The sequence below is a fragment of the Neofelis nebulosa genome, chromosome 7 (genome assembly GCF_028018385.1).
Source record: "Neofelis nebulosa isolate mNeoNeb1 chromosome 7, mNeoNeb1.pri, whole genome shotgun sequence".
In the NCBI taxonomy this organism is placed as follows: Eukaryota; Metazoa; Chordata; class Mammalia; order Carnivora; family Felidae; genus Neofelis; species Neofelis nebulosa.
This window is the reverse complement of record NC_080788.1, coordinates 34,589,311-34,608,460: the sequence shown is the minus strand read 5'-3', so window position 1 is coordinate 34,608,460 and position 19,150 is coordinate 34,589,311. Positions and strand designations below refer to the sequence as shown.

The window sequence follows — 19,150 nt, the reverse complement described above, 5'->3', positions numbered from 1 at the left end:
GTAGGATAATAATCCCTAAATCACAGGACTGTTGTGAAGATTAGAATAAAAACATTGGCACACTGCTCTACATCATCATCAACAGATCATTATGTAATTTTCTTTAAATTATTTTCTTCTTTGTAAATTACAGATATCACGACCATACCAAATTGGTAAGATTAAATGAGATCTGTCTGAAGTACCTAATAATGCCTTGTATAAATGACACACTCAATATGTGTTTGCTGAACTGACCACATAAAAACAAAGATTCTTTAGAAAGCCACAAAATGAATAAGCACCACAGAAAAGATTACACTCTTTTGGCTACGAGAAAAAAAGGCAACATGTAATGAAAACTTTAAGAGTGTAAAATGACCTATTTAAATAAAAGCATGTGGTCTTGATTTGGAGAGCACTATCTTACCTGTATCTAGACCCTGTCGGAGCTCCTTGATTTTATTAGTTGAACCAGACTTTCGGTAAATACCTTCTGTGTACAGTCCATGCATTTCAATGTAGTTTATGAGCTTTTCCACCACTAAAGGAACAGTTCGTTCTTCACTGGTCAAACGGGACAATTCAACCCCAAACTGTCGAGATGACAGCTCTGGATCATACTAAATGGAAGATAATTTTCTGTTTCCAAATACATTCAAACATCTTTAAACATATTTAACCAGTTACTTAAGAGGAACTACTTTTTATTTCCCTGAAGTTTCATGAACACAGTTATAGGAGTTGGAGGGAAAGGGAATTCTGGTTAACACTGACAATATGTATCAAGTGAGACGTACTTTTCAATCCTCTACCACTACGAATCCCCTCAAAATATAATGGGGGTAGAGAATGACGACAGTGGCAACAGGCCACTGTTCCCCTTCCTATTAAAAAGTTCTTCACATAAAGTTGGGATTTGGACAAAGGAGAAAGGGAATAGACTTTGTGTGCTAAACATTTACCAAGCACCAATAGAAAGTCTGATTAGATATGAATTAGAGCTGCCAGTAATTTCTGATGCTTAACAATGCTTCAATGTTTATGTAAACTTCAGGGAAGGTTTTTTTTTTTTTTTAATTTTTTTTAACGTTTATTTATTTTTGAGAGAGAGAGAGAGAGAGAGAGAGAGAGAGAGAGAGAGAGAGCATGAACGGGGGAGGGTCAGAGAGAGAAGGAGACACAGAATCTGAAACAGGCTCCAGGCTCTGAGCGGTCAACACAGAGCCTGACGCGGGGCTCGAACTCACGGACTGCGAGATCATGACCTGAGCTGAAGTTGGACGCTTAACCAACTGAGCCACCCAGGAGCCCCAACTTCAGGGATGTTTAACTGAACAATATCATAGGCAAAGGCAGAAGCACACACAGACTGACCCATGATTAGTGTTCAAGCTCTTTCTTACTTTAATTAGTGTATCTGCGGGCACCTGGGTGGCTCAGTCAGTTAAGCTTCCTACTTCAGCTCAGGTCATGATCTCACGGTCCAGGAGTTTGTGCCCTGTGTCAGCTCAGAACCTGGAGCCTGCTTCAGATTCCCTTTCTTTCTCTCTGCCCCTCCCTCACTCATGCTCTTTCTCCCTCTCTCAAATATAAACACTTAAAAAAAATAGTGTATCTGACATCATAATCCTACTAACTACAGTTTACATGACTGTAAAAGAACAGCTTATCCTGAAGATTATTTGAAGTAATTCACAGAAGATAAAAATGCCAGGTATTATCTCTGAGACTCAGATCTTTTTTTATAAATCTCTTCTCTTTTCCTTCTCTTGTATCATTCTCTTTTTCTAACTTGGTCGTGGGGTGGCTGGGTGGCTCAGTTGGTTAAGCATCCAACTCTTGATTTTGGCTCTCAGGTCATGATCTCATGGTTCATGAGTTCAAGCCCTGCATTGGGCTCTGTGCTGACAGTGTGGAGCCTGCTTAGGATTCTCTCACTCTCTTGCTCTGTCCCTCCCCCACTCTCTCTCTCTCTCTCAAAATAAATAAACTTTTAAAAAAGATTATTTGCCCTAGTTCTATGAAAAATGCTGCTGGCATTTTAATAGGAATTGCATTAAACCAGTAGATTGCTTTGGTTAGTACGGACATTTTAACGAAACTTGTTCTTGTAATCCGTGAACATGGAATATCTTTCCATTTGTTTGTGTCATCTTCAATTTCTTTCATCATTGTTTTACAGTTAATAGAGTACAGGACTTTCACTTCTCTGGTTAAGTTTATTCCAAGATATTTTATCATTTTTGGTAGAATTCTAAATGGGAATATTTTCTTAATTTCTCTTTCTGCTACTTAGTGTATAGAAATGCAGTGGATTTCCATAGATTGATTTTGTATTCTGCAATCCTACTGAATTTATTTAGCAGTACCTTTTTGGTGGACTCTTTAGTTATTTTATATATAGTATCATGTCATCTGCAAATAGTGCAAGTTTTATCTCTTCCTTAGCAATTTCCATACCTTTTATTTCCATATCTGTCTGACTGCTGTGGTTGAAACTTCCAATACTATGCTGAATAAAAGTGGTGAGAGTAGACATTTTTGTCTTCTTCCTGACCTTAGGGGGAAAGCTCTGTTTTTCCCCATTGACTATGAAGTTAGCTATAGATTTTTCATATATGGCCTTGATTATGTTGAGGTATGTTCCTTCTAAACCTACTTTGTTGTGGGTCTTTATCATGAATGGATGGTATAACTTCAGTAAACTCTTTTTCTGCATCTGTTGCAATGGTCACATAGTTTTTATACTTTTTCTTGATGTGATGTATCACATTAATTGATTTACAAAAATTGAACCACTCCTGCATCCCAGGAATAAATCCCACTTAATCATGGCAAATGATTTTTTTAATATACTGCTGAATTTGCTTTGTTAATATTTTGTTGAGATTTTTGCATCTATATTTATCAGAGATATTGACCTGTAGTTCTCTTTTCCTGTACTGTCTTTATCTGGTTTTGATTCAGAGTATTGCTGGCCTAATAGAATGAGTTTGAAAGCTTTCTTTTTTCTTGTTTAGAACAGTTTGAGAAGAATAGGTATTAATTATTTTTTAGATGTTTGTTAGATTTCACCCATGAAGCTGTCTGGTCTTGGACTTGTTTGTTGGGAGGATTTTGTTTGTTTTTTGTTGTTGTTGTTGTTTTTTAATTACTGACTCAATTTCATTGTTGCTAACTGGTCTGTTCAAATTTTCCATTTCTTCCTGACTCAGTTTGGGGAGGTTATATATTTATCCATTTCTTCTAGATTGCCCAAATTGTTGGCATATAATTTTTCATAATATTTTCTTATAATCCTTTGTATTTCTATGGTGTCAGTGGTTATTCACTTCTGATTTTGTTTGAGTCCTTTCTTCTGGAGTCTTGCTAACAGTTTATCAATTTTTAGATCTTTTCAAAGAACCAGGTCCCAGTTTCATTCATCTGTTCTGCTGTCTTCTTAGTTTCTATTTCATTTTATCTGCTCTAATCTTTACTTCTTTCCTTCTACTAGTTTTGGGTTTTGTTCTTTTCTAGCTCTCCTAGGTATAAGGTTACGTTGTTTATTTGAGATGTTTCTTGTTTTTGAGGTAGGCCTGTACTGCTCAACACCTCCCTCTTAGAAAGTTTTGCTGCATCCCAAGGATTTTGGACTGTTGTGTTTTCATTTTCATTTATATCCATGAGTTTTTCTGATTTCCTCTTTCATTTCTTGGTTGACCCATTCATCATTTAATGGCATGTTATTTGACCTCCATGTATTTGTATTCTTTCCAGATTTTTTGTTGTTGTTGATTCCTAGTTTCATAGCATTGTAGTCAGAAAAGATGCATGGTATGACTTCAATCTTTCTGAATCTGTTGAGACTTTTTTTATGGTCTAATATGTAACCTATTCTGCAGAATTCTCCATGTGCACTTGAAAAGAATATGTGTAAAAAAAAAAAAAAGAGTATGTGTTCTTCTGTTTTAGGATAGAATGTTCTGAATGTATCTTTTAGATCCATCTGGTCTGGTGTGTCATTCAAAGTCACTGTTTCCTTGTTGATATTCTGTTTGTATGATCTATCCCTTAATATAATGGGTTGTTAAAGTCCCCTACTATTGTATTACTATCAATTACTTCATTTATGGTTGTTATCAGCTACTTTATGTAGAAAGGCGCAGAAATATATACAATTGTTATATCTTCGTTTTTTATTTTTTTAATGTTTATTTTTGACAGAGAAAGAGCACAAGTGGGGAGGGGCAGAGAGAGAGGAAGACATAGAATCTGAAACAGGCTGCATGTTCTGAGCTGTCAGCAAAGAGCCCAACGCAGAGCTTGAACTCACAAACCATGAGATCATGACCTGAGCCAAAGTCAGATGCTTAACCACTGAGCCACCCAGGCATCCCTATAATTATCATACCCTCTTGTTGGACTGTTCCCTTTATGATTATATAGTGTACTTCTTTGTCTCTTGTTAACAGTCTTTGTTTTAAAGTCTATTTTGTCCAATATAACTATTGCTATCCTGGCTCTTCATTTCCATTTGCATGATAAATGCTTTTCTACCTTTCACTTTCAATCTGCAGGTGTTTCCAGGTCTGAAATGACTCTGTTGTAGCAAACATATAATGGGCCTTGTTTTTTAATCCATTCCATCTCTCTATGTCTTTTGATTGGAACATTTAGTCCATTTGCATTCTAAGTAAATATTGATAGGTAGGTACTTACAGTCATTTTGTTACTTGTTTATGGTTGTTTTGTAGTTCTCTGTTCCTTTTGTCCCTTGCTCTCTTCTCTCACAATTTGCTGGCCTTCTTTAGTGATATACTTGGATTCCTTTCTCTTTTATTTTTTGGATATCTACTACCAGTTTGTGATTTGTAGTTACCATTAGGTTTATATTTAATATCTTATGCATTTAGCAATCTTTAAATTGGTGGTCACTTAAGTTTGACCGCATACTTTATTCCTCACTCCTTCCCACCATGTTTTAGGTATATGGTATCACATTTTATATCTTTAATTTTGTCAGTTCCTTGACTGATTTTTACAGATATACTTATTTTTATTGCTTTTCTTATTTTTCTTATTCCTACTACTTATGGTCTTTCTTTCCAGACAAAGGAAAGGAAACATTTCTGTCCTTTAACATTTCTTATAGGGGTAGTTTAGCGGTGATGAATTCCTTTAATTTCTGTTTGTCCGGAAAACTCTTTATCTCTCTTTCTATTCTGAATCACAGCCTTGCTGTATAGAGTATTCTTGGTTGCAGGTTTTTGTTTTTTCAGGATTTTCAATATATCATGCCACTCTCTTCTGGCCTGCAAAGTTTCTGCTGAAAAATCAGCTATTAGCCTTAAGTGATTTCCCTTGTATGTATTTATTTTCTTTTCTCTTGCTGCTTTTAAAATTATCTCTATTAACAATATTTTTGGCCATTTTAGTTATTATGTGTCTTCATGTGGACCTCCTTGAGTTGATTTTGTTGGGGGCTCTCTGTGGATCTGGATTTGTTTCCTTCTTCATATTAGGGAAGTTTTCATCTGTTATTTCTTCAAATAAATTTTCTGCCACCTTTTCTCTCTCTTTTCTTTCTAGGGTCCCTATTGTGGAAATGTTATTGCACTTGATGGTATTGCTTAGTTCCCATAGTCTATTTTCATTTTTTATTATAGTATTTTTCTCTCCCCTGTTCAGTTTGGTTGCTTTCCATTACTCTGACCTCTGCTGATCTGTTCTTCTGCTTCTTCTGGTCTATTTATTCCATCTATTTTTAATTTTAGTTATTGGGTCCTTAATCTCTGATTGGTTCTTTTTCATGTTCTCTATCTCTTTGTTGAGGGTCATATTGAGTTCCTCTACTCTTATCTCAAATCCAGTATCATTATGACCATTACTTTAAATTCCCTATCAGACATATTACTTATCTCTGTTTTGTTTAGCTCCCTTGCTGTGATTTTGTCCTGTCCTTTCATTTGGGACATATTCCTCTGTCTCCTCATTTTGTCTCTCTGCATCTGTTCCTATGTGTTAAGAAAGTCTGCTACATCTCCCACTCTTGAAATTGATGACTTTATGAAGAAGAGGTCCTGTAATGGCCTACAGAGCAATGTCCCCTGTTCACCAGAACCTGATGTTTCAGGGGTGTCTCCTATGTATGTTGCACGCACCATGCTGTTGTAGCTAAGCCGTGTTTGCCTTCAGTCCATTCATCTGCAATGGCTCTCACTGCCTGTTGTGAGCAGGGTTTGGCCCATGTATTGTTAGTGGGCCAGTCTAGGGCCACCTTGGCCTTAAGTTGATTCAGACCAGGAGTTGGCCAAACATGCAGTAGCACCAAACTACAGGCTGCTTTCCTTGTATTGTCCCCTGAAAAGTTTTCGTTGGTTGGCAGGGACTACAGTCAGACCCAATGTCTGACCTCAGCCCACTGCTGGGCTGCAGCTGTACTGATGTATGTGGTTATCTTCTACTCTCCTTTAGGCAGGAGTCACTTTGGAGTGGTGCCGGTCCCTGTCAGTGTTGCTTGCACACTGCCAGGCTCAAGGCACCACTTTGGATGGGCTCTGACCTAGGATGTACTAGAGGGGGCATTTCTGCAGGAGAACATGGGGGCAGAATGTGCTGCCAGCAAGCTAAGTGGAGAGTGTTGCTCTAGTGCTGGTTCTCATAGCAGCCTGTATATCTAGGCTGGGGGGCAGAGAGGGAAATGGCACCCACCAGCTCTTCTGCTCTTGGAAAAGTCTGCCAAAGATCCCTTCCTCTCCAGCACATGTTCTGAGATTAGTAAATAAATATCCTTCCCATACACCCCACACATTTTTCAAACTGCTGCTTCTATGCTGTATCTCAGTAGGACTGTTTGTTCTTCTGTCTCTTTAAGGGTGGGGGCTCTACTCTCCCACTTCTCCCAGAGCCAACCCACTGGTTTTTAAATTTACTGGTGTTAAGCCCCATTGATTGTTAGGTTCCTCTGGTTTTCAAAGCCACATGCCATGAAGATTTGTCTTCCCCATGTGAGTACCCTGTGCCTGGGGTGCCTGGCATAGGTCCTTCCCCTCTGTGTGCCCATGGAGTCCCTCTCTCTCACACAGTCTTATGGGTCCATTTAGATCCCACCACAGTTCCTCTCTTCTTACCCTCTTCGATGTGGCCTCTTCTCTACCTTTAGCTGTGGAGAGCACATTCTGCCAGTCTTTGGGTCATTTTCTGAATTATTTACACTGATGTGGGTGTGATCTAGTTGTACCCATGGGATAAAGTGAGCTTAGGATCTTCCTACTCCACCATCTTCAGAGGAAGTTCACGTCACTTGATTTTTGAATGACAAACCAACTTTATATTCATAGAATAAAACCAACTTTATCACAAAGGTTTTTAATTTTTTTCCATTAACACAGATTTAAGTGCTAATAGTTTAAGATTTTTTTGTATCTATGCTATGATATAGACTGACCTACAATTTTCCTTTATTGTAATATCCCTTCATGTTTGACTTTAAGGTTTCACTATCTTCGTAAGTCAGTTTGGGGGGAAAAGTTATGAAGTATTCACTCTTTCACCATTCACTGGCAGAATTTATAGAAATTTGGTGTTGTTTCTTTTTTAAATTTTGGGAAGTAGTTAATTAAGCAAAGATCAGACCTAGAATTTCTTTGTGGGAAGATTTTCAATTACTAACTCGATTTTAATTGATATGATTCTTCAGATCTTCTATTTTTCTTAGTTTAAATAAATTGTCAAATTTGTTAGCATCAAGGTATCCATTAATAGCCTTTAACTAAAGGCATTTTTAATGTATACAGTATCTGCAATGATACATGAATTATTTTATGGTGACAATTTGTTTTTTAGAAGTTCTTTTTATTAATCCCTCTTGTTAAGAGTTTATCCATGGTTTTAGTATTTCCAAAGCGCTAAAATTTGGCTTTGTAGATTTGATTTCATTTATTTCTCTTTATTATCTTCCTTCTACTGCCTTTGGATTAAATTTGCTGAGGTTACTTTTCCCCATCTTCTAGAGATAGAAGTTTAGATCATTTCTTTCTTTACATCCTTTCTAACTGTATGCATTTAAAATAGCTATAATTAGTCCTCTACTCACAACTTTTGCTGTACCCACACTTTTGTACCTAGTCATACTTTATCATTAGTTCAAAATATTTTTTCATTTTTATTGTAATTTATAAGAGTATTGCTTAATTTCCAAGTACTTGAAGACTATCTAGTTATCTTTATGTTGATTTAGAGCTTAATATCACTTGGGTCAAAAAATGTACTCTCAACATTTTCAATCCTCTTGAAATTTGTAGGGACTTGCTTTATAACCCAACATATAATCAATTTTTCTCAAATGCCCCATGTGCTCTTGAAAAGACTGCAAGGTTCATTACACATCAACTAGGTCAAGTTTTTTCATCTTGTTTTCCTATCATTTGCGCCCTTATTAAATTTTTGTCTGTAGGTATTAAAGCAATAATATCAAGTCTCTCCTAATGTTAGAATTTTTGGGGTGCCTGAGTCAGTTAAGTGTCCGACTTCAGCTCATGTCATGACCTCACAGTTCATGGGTTCAAGCCCTGCATCAGGCTCTATGCTGACAGCTCAGAGCCTGGAACCTGCTTTAGATTCTCTGTCTCTATCTCTGTCTCTGTCTCTGTCTGCCCCTCCCCCACTTGTGCACACTCTTTCTCTCAAAAATAAATATTAAAAAAATAAAAAAGGTAGAATTTTTATATCTCCCTGATGGGACGACCATTTTATCATTACAAAACATCTTCATCTGAAATGTTTTTTGCCCTAAAATACACTTTAGTACTAGTATACATACACCACCTTTCTATTTGTTAGTCTTTGCATACAAATCTACCCTTTTGCTTTCAGCCTTTCTGTATCTTTATGTTTAAGAATGCTTGTAAACAGCATATCATTGAGATTTTTCAGTTGGTTTTAACCTAGTCTTCTAACTGGAAGTATCTTACCTATTAACATTTAATGTAATCTCCAATATATTTGGACTTATACCTACCAATCTGCTATGTATTTTCTTTTCTGATCTAATTTATGTTTGTTCCTCTCATTTCTGGTCTTCGTTTAGATCAAATATTTTTCGTTTTTCCATTCTCCCATCTTTATTAGCTTTTAAGACATATATTCATTTGCTTTTCTGTTAGTGGTTAAACACTAAAACAAATATCCATAACATATTTAAGTCTAATATATTTTGAACAATTTAACCACTTCCCAGGTAACCCAGGGACCTTAGTATAGTTTAATTCCATTTACCCAAGTAACTTTTGTGTTGTTATTGTTGTCAGGCAGTTTAATTCTATATAGTTGGCCTTCAAACAATGTAGGAATTAAGGGCACCAATTTCCTATGTAGCCAAAAACCTGCATGTAACTTTTGAGTCCTCTAAAATTTAATTACTAATAGCCTATTGCTGACTGGAAACCTTACTGATAACATAAACAGTCAATCAACACATTTTTATGTTATATATGTATTATTCATTGTGTTCTTACAATGAAGTACACTGCTAGAGAAAAGAAAATGTTATCAAGAAAATCATAAGGAAGGGGTGCCTTGGTGGCTCAGGTGGCCAAGCGTCTAACTCTTGATTTCAGCTTAGGTCATGATCTCATGATCCATGAGATCAAGCCCAGCATTGGGCTCTGTGCTGACAGCATGGAGTCTGCTTGGGATTCTCTGACTCCCTCTCTCTCTGCCCCTCCCCAGCTTGTGCACTCTATCCAAATTAAATAAACACTTAAAAAAATAAAATCATAAGGAAAATACACTTACATAACTGTATTTATCAAAAAATCCACAAACAAGTGGACCCATGATGTTCAAACCCTTGTTGTTCAAGGGTCAACTATATATTTGAAGTGTTATAAAAGACATTATTGTATTTTTAGTCATATTCATTTAGATTTGTAAATATTATTCACTCTTTGCATTTTTCTTCATTCTTTCCTATGTTTCTGTTTCTATCCAATGTCATTTTCCTTCTGCCTGGAGTACCTCCTTTAGTATTTCTTTTAGTGCAAGGCTGCTGGTGACATATTCTGAGTCTTTGTCTAGAAATAATTTCACATCATTTTCACTTTTTTTTTCAATGTTTATTTCTTTATTTTGAGAGAGAGAGAGTGCTCGTGCACGAGTTGGGGAGCAGGGAGAGAGAGGATAAGAGAGAATCCCAAGCAGGCTCTGCACTGTCAGCAAAGAGCCCAACATGAGGCTCAATCCATGAACCATGAGATCATGACCTGAGCCAAAATCAAGACACTTAACTGACTGAGCCAACAAGGTGTCCCCATTTTCATTTTTGAAAGCTAGTGTCACAAGGTACAAAACTCTGAGTTAGCTTTATTTTATTATAACACTCAAAACATGTCAGGCCACTGTCTTTTGACTTCCATCATTTCTGTTGAGAAGCCAGTTGTCAGTTTTTTTCACTGCTGCTTTAGCAGTGCTTTTATTTTTTCCTTTCAGACTGCTTTCAAGGAATTTTTTTTTTCTTTCATTTGGAGAAGTGTCCATCTGGTGTGGCTTCCTTTGTATTTATCCCGCTTTAGGTTAAAAATGGTTCATGAACATGTGACTTGATGTCTTGGCCATTATCTCTTAAAATGTTGCTTTTTCCTTATTCTCTTTCCTTTCTTCCTGGACTCCAATTACCCACATTTAAGAACCTTTCATCTTTTCCTAGATGTTTCTCGTGTTTATCTTTGTATTTCCCCCTTCTTTTTTGCTCTCTGCACTTATAGATTTCTACTGACCTATCTTTTAGTTCACCAATCTTCTCTTCTCCTATGACCAATATGCTGTTGAGCCCATCTTTTGAGTTTATAATTCCAATTGCATTTTTTACTTTTAGAATCTCCATTTGCCTCTTTTTTAAATGTATATTTCAGATTTTGATAAAAAATAAATTTTATTTTTATCTATATTTCAACATATTTGATAAAAAAGGTTTTTAAGTCCAGGTCTGAAAATTCAGTAACTGGGTCATCTATGAGTCTACTGACATTGTCTATGTGTTTTTTTCTCTGTCTCATTTCTTAATATCTGTTATTATATATAGATAAAGTATAAACGTTGGATGATGTTATGTCTCTTTGGAGAGGGTTCACCCTATTCTCTCTGATGGGTAGCCAAATTAAGGAACAGATCATCTTAATCTAATCAAAGAATGCCTTAAAGCTCGTCTTCAGCTTTTATAACGTCCAGCCTATTAATGACTCACTCCCTTTCTGAGAGTACAGCTCTTCAGAGGTCTCAGTGCAAGTGTAGGACATTCAGTAGGGCCCCTCTCTGAAGGTGGATCACAGAACTCCAATTTTTTTTCCTTAACAGTGTGAAATTGCAGAAAACTCTGGTCTTTTTTCCAGTTTAGCTTTTTAGCCTTTTACCCCATATAGCTTAAGAATTCAGAGAATGTCTTGAGGGAAAAACCTCTGAGTTTAAGGGTTACACCTGGATCATGCATGATCCTGGCAATCCCAAATTCCTGGTCTTGGCAATCCCAAATTCCAACTTTTGCCTCCATTGCCCTATGAGATTCCTAAAAGTTGTGCTGACTTCTCTCTTAAATGTGGTCCTCTGCTTGAAATTGTGGTTTCTTGTTCTACAGCAAAAATTGACAAATTCCTACTAGGAGAAAAACATCTCACAGACACAGATTCACTACTATGCAATTATCTTCTCTCTAGGATCGACATTCCAACAAAGTCCAACTTTCCTGGGCAGCTAGCTCTCTGATGTGCAGCAACACTTTTTTCAGTTATTCTCAGCATGGGTAATAGTCTGTCACAAGCTATTTAAGCTCAAAGCAAATGTCTCACCTTCATTGGATTTTAAGCCTGGAATAAAATTTCTCCTTGTACACCTTGCCATGATTTGTCTACTAATTTGGAACAGATGCAAATACTGTACCTGGGTTGTAAACAATACACACACATTTATATTACAGTTCAGATTTGTACAGTATTGTTACAACTGTCCATATGTGACTAATAAGTTAAAAAAATGTGATTATATAGCAAAAAAAGCCTGAAATCTATCAAAAATCATTGCTTCCTTTAAAATAAAGTGTCAAAGTACATGTTTAATACCTTTTAGATCTCTGTGTATCCAAGCTGAATTATGTAAAAACACCAACTGGGCTGGTGAATCTTGCTGTTAATGTTAAAATCTTTAGCTATAGCCTACCACTTTCAAGACAATTTCTAGTAAGAGTTATGAGCATTTAATGAAGTGGAAAACCTTTAAAAGCAGTGTTTTAATAAACTGTCAGTTGTGAAACCAGTTTAATAGCTCTCCCAAATAGTAAAGGTAAATATAGTTCCAGGAAAATCAATCCAATTATATACCTATCCCTATATATATATATGTATGCTGGATCATGACATAAAGTGTATTTCTGTGAGTTGTGATCAAAAAGTCTGAAAACCACTGCTCTGTAAAACCATTGAAGAGGACTTGCTTTCTTTCATGAGGTAGAAAAGACCAATATATCTGTTATTTACTACTCATAGGTGATAATTTCTTACCTTTTTAGAGCACTTGGCTGTGGTTTTCAGACAGCATTTCTTATGGCAAGCATATTTACATACTGAAAAACAGATTAAGAATGCAGTATTTTTAAAAGCCTGTACATCAATGACAAGAACTTAAAAAGTTTACAACTTTAGGGGGGCCTGGGTGGCTCAGTCGGTTGGGCAACCAACTTCGGCTCAGGTCATGATCTCGCAATTTGTGAGTTTGAGCCCCGCATTGGGCTCTGTGCTGACAGCTCAGAGCCTGGAGCCTACTTTGGATTCTGTGTCTCCTCCCTCTCTCTAACCTTCCCCTGCTCACACTCTGTGTCTGTCTCTCAATAATAAATAAACATAAAAAAAATTTTTTTTAAAGTTTACAACTTTGTTTTAGACATAAATATTTTCTTTAAATTTGAGGCTGCTATAATATCATATATATGTTTCATATGGTATTAGAATGGGGGAGGGGAAGGGGAAAAAAAAAGTTAGAGAGGGAGGAAGCCAAACCATAAGAGACTCTTAAAAACTGAGAATAAACTGAGGGTTGATAAGGGGTGGGAGGGAGGGGAAAGTGGGTGATGGGCATTGAGGAGGGCAGCTGTTGGAATGAGCACTGGGTGTTGTACGGAAACCAATTTGACAATAAATTTCATATAAAAAAAAAACAATAAAAAAGCATTTTAACCCATTCTATTTAGAAAAGTGAAGCTGAAAAACATGCCTAAAATTTCTAACTACTGCCTATGAAAAAGCTTTTAATCTTTCATCACTGCCTACTCCTCCTCCCTGCACCTGCCATATTCCTACAGAATATTTTCTATCTTTCTGACCTGACTCACAAATTAGTCTTTATGCTCTCCTAATATATCTGGCTCTGCAATCTATTAAAGTGCCAAAAATACCTATTAAGAATCATTCCAAGGAGGAAGAAACGTATTACCACCAAAGACTCCTGCTGAAATGAAAGTACGTTGGGTAGCACATTAAGATCTAAGAAAGGCTTTATTTATTTACTATCTTAGAAAGTCCAGAATAGAGCTCTGAGGAACCAGAATATAAACAATATCAGTTGTGACTGAGAAAAAAGATAAAGAAAAGTTTCAGAGGAGAAATTATTCCCTGGAGCAGCAGAGAAAAGGGTTGTTAGGCAATTGGTAGTGGGAAGAAGCAGTGAGAGAATACTGAAAACATACCTGACTGGTGTCACTTTGCTACACCAGTTCTACCCCTTGATATCAACACCTAAGTATTCTTTTTGAGCTTCTAAAACATAACTTGTGAGGTTTTCAAGACCAAGATCAAATAGGGGAGGCTATCTCATTGTGCAGATGAAACCACCAGAATAATCACAAAGTCAGTTAATTCTATTTAGAAATCAAACCAAGCCCACCCAAGTCATAAAAAGCAGATTTTTTTCCATTTTCAGTTTTAAAACACAGAGATATTTATACCAAACCTACTGGACTCAGACTAACATCAAACAGTCAAGTTAATGGCAAACTACTTCCTATTTTGTTCTTACTGTAATTTTTTTAGATTATCAATAATAAAACAAAAAGAAACCATTGTTGATGACAGAACAAATGAACATATCTAATAATGGTGATTCCACAATGGTGACCATGACTTTCATCCTTGTCCTACTGGACACAGCCCTTCCTAATACTTCAGTCATTCAATTCCAGGCCACTAGGAAACAAAACCTCCAAGAATTACTGAAAGCACCACAGTAGACGTATGGCATGACAGGAAAAGAATCTGAAGGTACTCTGTAAGCCAGAACCCAGAACCAAGGTGACCTATAAAAAGTCTCTATTCACATTCACAGACTTATATATTCTGATGAGATTACAGTAGAGGGGCTCCTGGGCAGCTCAGCCGGTAAAGCATCTGACTCTTTTTTTTTTTTTTTTTTTTTTAATGTTTATTTATTTTTGAGACAGAGAGAGACAGAGCATGAATGGGGGAGGGGCAGAGAGAGAGGGAGACACAGAGTCGGAAGCAGGCTCCAGGCTCTGAGCCATCAGCCCAGAGCCTGACGCGGGGCTCGAACTCACGAACTGTGAGATCATGACCTGAGCTGAAGTCGGACGCTCAACCGACTGAGCCACCCAGGCGCCCCCTGACTTGATTTCAGCTCAGATCATGATCTCACAGTTCATGAGATCAAGCTTCACACTGGGCTCTGCACTGACAGCATGGACCCTGCTTGGAATTCTCTCTCTCCCTCTGTCTCTGCTCCTCCCCTGCATGCTCACGCTCTCTCTCCCTCTCTCTCAAAATAAACTTTTTTTTTTTTTTTTTTTTTTAAGAACATTACAGAGGTGCCTGGGTGGCTCAGTTGGTTAAGCATCTGACTCTTGATTTCAGCTCAGGTAGGATCTCACAGTTTGTGAGTTTGAGCCCCGTGCTGGGCTCTCTGCTGACAGTGCAGAGCCTGTTTGGGATTCTCTCTCTCTCTCTCTCTCTCTCTCTCTCTCTCTCTCTCTCCTTCTCTACAACTTACCCATCAGCTCTCTCTCTCTCAAAATAAATAAACTTTCACACACAAAAAAAGTTTAACAAAGAAGATTACAAGTAGAAAAAAAAGTACTTTTTTTGGTTATAGCCTAATAATATTTGCATTAATTCATCCATCCATCTATAGGTCCATCTACCTAACAAATATTTATCAAAATTTGTAATACCAGAACTGATCTGGTATTAAGTTTCAAGTGATCTGGTATTAAGAAACAATTAAAGGGGCGCCTGGGTGGCGCAGTCGGTTAAGCGTCCGACTTCAGCCAGGTCACGATCTCGCGGTCCTTGAGTTCGAGCCCCGCGTCAGGCTCTGGGCTGATGGCTCGGAGCCTGGAGCCTGTTTCCGATTCTGTGTCTCCCTCTCTCTCTGCCCCTCCCCCGTTCATGCTCTGTCTCTCTCTGTCCCAAAAATAAATAAAAACCGTTGGGAAAAAAAAAAAAAAAAAAGAAACAATTAAGTTTCCTGACCTTATATGTCTTTCTAGTGGGACAGCCTGACAAACAAGAAAATAAGTACTTAATATAACCTTGGGTGGTGATAAGTGCTATGAAGACTATTAAGCTGAGGAAGGAGACAGAGAATTAAGGGACAAAAAATTAGTGGACAGAGTGGCATTCAGATAGGACAGTAAGGAAAGAGCTCTCTAAGAGGTAACATTTGAGTGAAGACATAGATTAACTGAAATAGTAAGTCATACTAATGTCTGGGAGAAGAGCATTTCAGATAAAGTAAGCTGCAAGTACAATGACCAAACAACACCAAAATATCTGGTTTGGCAACAGGGAGTAGGTGAAAGAGTACAGTGAAATGAGGTTAAAGAATCAGGGAGTGTGAATTACTCCTTTATGTTAAAAAAAAAAATGTAAGTAAACTTAGGAAATAGAAATATCAAGGGGTCAAAAAAAATTCTCAAAGATCACTCATATTGGCTATATAAAAGTACTATAATTTCTGAGGGTAATTGTCTTCCCTCAGAAGAGCTCTTCCTCTTTGAAGAAACTCACAAATTGGTTCCTCAGGCTACTAAATGTAGATAAAAAGTTTCTGGAAGAGTGGCTTTCGATGTGAGTCCTGACAGCAGGGCCCAGACCCTTCTTAGCCACAAGTTTACATTTTTTTATTTTTTTTTTTTTTTATTTTTGGGACAGAGAGAGACAGAGCATGAACGGGGGAGGGGCAGAGAGAGAGGGAGACACAGAATCGGAAACGGGCTCCAGGCTCCCAGCCATCAGCCCAGAGCCTGACGCGGGGCTCGAACTCACGCACCGCGAGATCGTGACCTGGCTGAAGTCGGACGCTTAACCGGCTGCGCCACCCAGGCGCCCCTAGCCACAAGTTTAAAGTGGGACCCCTGAGAACCTAGAGAAGTCAGTTCAGGTCTCTGTACTTTATTTTGCACTTCAAAGAACGGATAGATGGGTGTCTGACAAAGTACATGTGTTCTGCCACATGTGACAAGATTATATAGCAAAAATGAGGTTCATGGTGAAATGTTTGGAATTACTGTAGTAAAGCTAGATGGACTCCTTTAAAAAAAAAAAGATCACTCATACTTACATTTGCAAACAGAGGCTCGGTCCATTATCCATATCAAGGAAGAACAGTACTCACAGTATGTAGGGATGCTATACTGGGTGGCCTTAAAGATGTGACCATTGTGCTCTTCTACCTGAATAAAAAAAAAAATACATAGCATTTATGTTAAAGCCAACCTAACAAATGCTGTCCTAACATAGTCAGCCAATGGGAAATCCTTCAATCCCTTGTTAAGTCTTCAATGGGCATTTACTCCAGGAGTAAATATGATCTTCTGAGAAACTAAATAAAGGCAATATATGTGGTCCCTACTTTCAAAAAGCTAACAATTTAGTAGAGAAACAAGATCAACTTGTATGAAAACAGAAAGGAATGCTACAAACATACAAAAGCTGTTTTGCATGACTCTGAATCAGCATTTTAAATTATAAAAATCAGTGGTCCTAGACAAACAAAAATTAAAGGACTTCATGACCACTAAACCAGCCCTGCAAGAAATTTTACGGGGAACTCTCTGAGGGGAGAAAAGACAAGAGGGGGAAAAAAAAAAAAAAAGACCAAAAGCAACGAAGACTAGAAAGGACGAGAGATCACCACCAGAAACTCCAACTCTACAAGAAAACATATTGGCAACAAATTTGTATCTCTCAGTACTCTCTCTAAACGTCAGTGGACTAAATGCTCCAATCAAAAGACACAGTGTAACAGATGGATAAGAAAATAAGACCCATCTATATGCTGTTTACAAGAGACCCAGTTTAGACCTAAGACACCTTCAAATTGAAAGTAAGTGGATGGAGAACCATCTATCATACTAATGGTCAACAAAAGAAAGCTGAAGTAGCCATACTTACATCAGACAATCTAGACTTTAAAATAAAGACTTTAACAAGAGATGAAGAAGGGCATTATATCATAAAGGAGTCTATCCACCAAGAAGATCCAACAGTTGTAAACATTTATGTTCCAAATGTGGAAGCACCTAAATAAAATCAATTAATCACCAACATAAAGAAACTCATTGATAGTAATACTAAAATAGTAGAGGACTTCAACACCCCACTTACAACAATGGACAGATCATCTAAACAGGAAATAATGGCTTTGAATGACACACTGGAGCAGATGGATTTAACAGATATACTCTAAACATTTCACCCTAAAGCAGCAGAATATACATTCTTCTCCAGTGCACATGGAACGTTCTCCAGAATAGATCACATACTGGGACACAAATCAGCCCTCAATATGTACAAAAAGATCGAGACCATACCATGCATATTCTCATACCACAACACTGTGAAACTCAAAATCAATCACAAAGAAAAATTTGGAAAGATAACAAATACTTGGAGACTAAAAAACATCCTACTAAAGAATGAATGGGCTAACCAAGAAGTTAAAGAAGAAATTAAAAAGTACATGGAAGCCAATGAAAATGACAATACCACAGCCCAAAACCTCTGGGACACAGCAAAGACAGTCATAAGAGGGAATACAGATAGCAATCCATGCCTCCCTAAAGAAGGAAGAAAGGTCTCAGATACACAACCTAAACTTACACCTTAAAGAGATGGAAAAAGGAGAGCAAATAAAAACCCAAACCAGCATTAGACAGGAAATAATAAAGATTAGACCAGAAATCAATGCTATAGAAACCAAAAAAAAAAAAGTAGAACAGATTAATGAAACCAGAAGCTGGTTCTTTGAAAGAATTAACAAAATTGATAAACCACTAGCCAGTTTGAGCAAAAAGAAAAAGGGAAGGACCCAAATAAAATCAAGAATGAAAGAGGAGAGATCAATAAAAACAATAATAAGAGAATATTATGAGCAATTATATGCCAATAAAATGGGCAATCTGGAAGAAATGAACAAATCCCTAGAAACATATAAACTATCAAAACTGAAACAAGAAGTAACAGAAAATTTGAACAGACCCATAACCAGTAAAGAAATCAAATTAGTAATCAAAAATCTCCCAAAAAACAAGAGTCCAGGGCCAGATGGCTTTTCAGGGGAACTCTATCAAACATTTAAGAAAGAGTTAATACCTATTCTCTTGAAGATGTATCAAAAAATAGAAATGGAAGGAAAACTTCCAAACTCTTTCTATGAAGCCAGCATTACCTTGATGCAAAACCAGACAATGACCCCACTAGAAAGGAGAACTATAGACCAATTTCCCTGATGAACATGGATGCAAAAATCCTCAACATTAGCCAACCAACAATACATTAAAAAAATTCTTCACCACAACCAAGTGGGATTTATACCTGGGATGCAGGGCTGGTTCAATATCCGCAAAACAATCAATGTGATTCATCACATCGATAAAAGAAAGGACAAGAGGGGCACCTGGGTGGTTCAGTCGGATAAGCGTCCAACTTTAGCTCAGGTCTGATCTCATCGTTCATGAGTTGGAGGCCTGCATTGGGCTCTGTGTTGACAGCTCGGAGCCCGGAGCCGGCATCAGATTCTATGTCTCCCTCTCTCTCTCTGACGCTCTCCCACACACACACACACACACACACACACACACACACTCTCTCTCTCTCTCTCTCTCTCTCTCAAAAATAAACATAGAAAAAGA

The 19,150-nt window shown here is 37.4% G+C and overlaps 1 protein-coding gene across 11 annotated transcripts in view; it reads right to left on the bottom strand.

Annotated features, from left to right (window-relative positions):
- MYO9A (myosin IXA) overlaps positions 1-19,150 on the bottom strand; it is a 280,075-nt gene that overhangs the window by 46,563 nt on the left and 214,362 nt on the right. For all 11 annotated transcript variants that reach the window (XM_058737154.1, XM_058737157.1, XM_058737152.1 and 8 more), the window contains 3 exons: positions 16,579-16,690; positions 12,513-12,574; positions 410-602 (listed from right to left, as the gene is read on the bottom strand). In XM_058737154.1, coding sequence (XP_058593137.1) covers positions 410-602; positions 12,513-12,574; positions 16,579-16,690 — 367 coding nt within the window. The remainder of the gene's footprint in view (positions 1-409; positions 603-12,512; positions 12,575-16,578; positions 16,691-19,150) is intronic.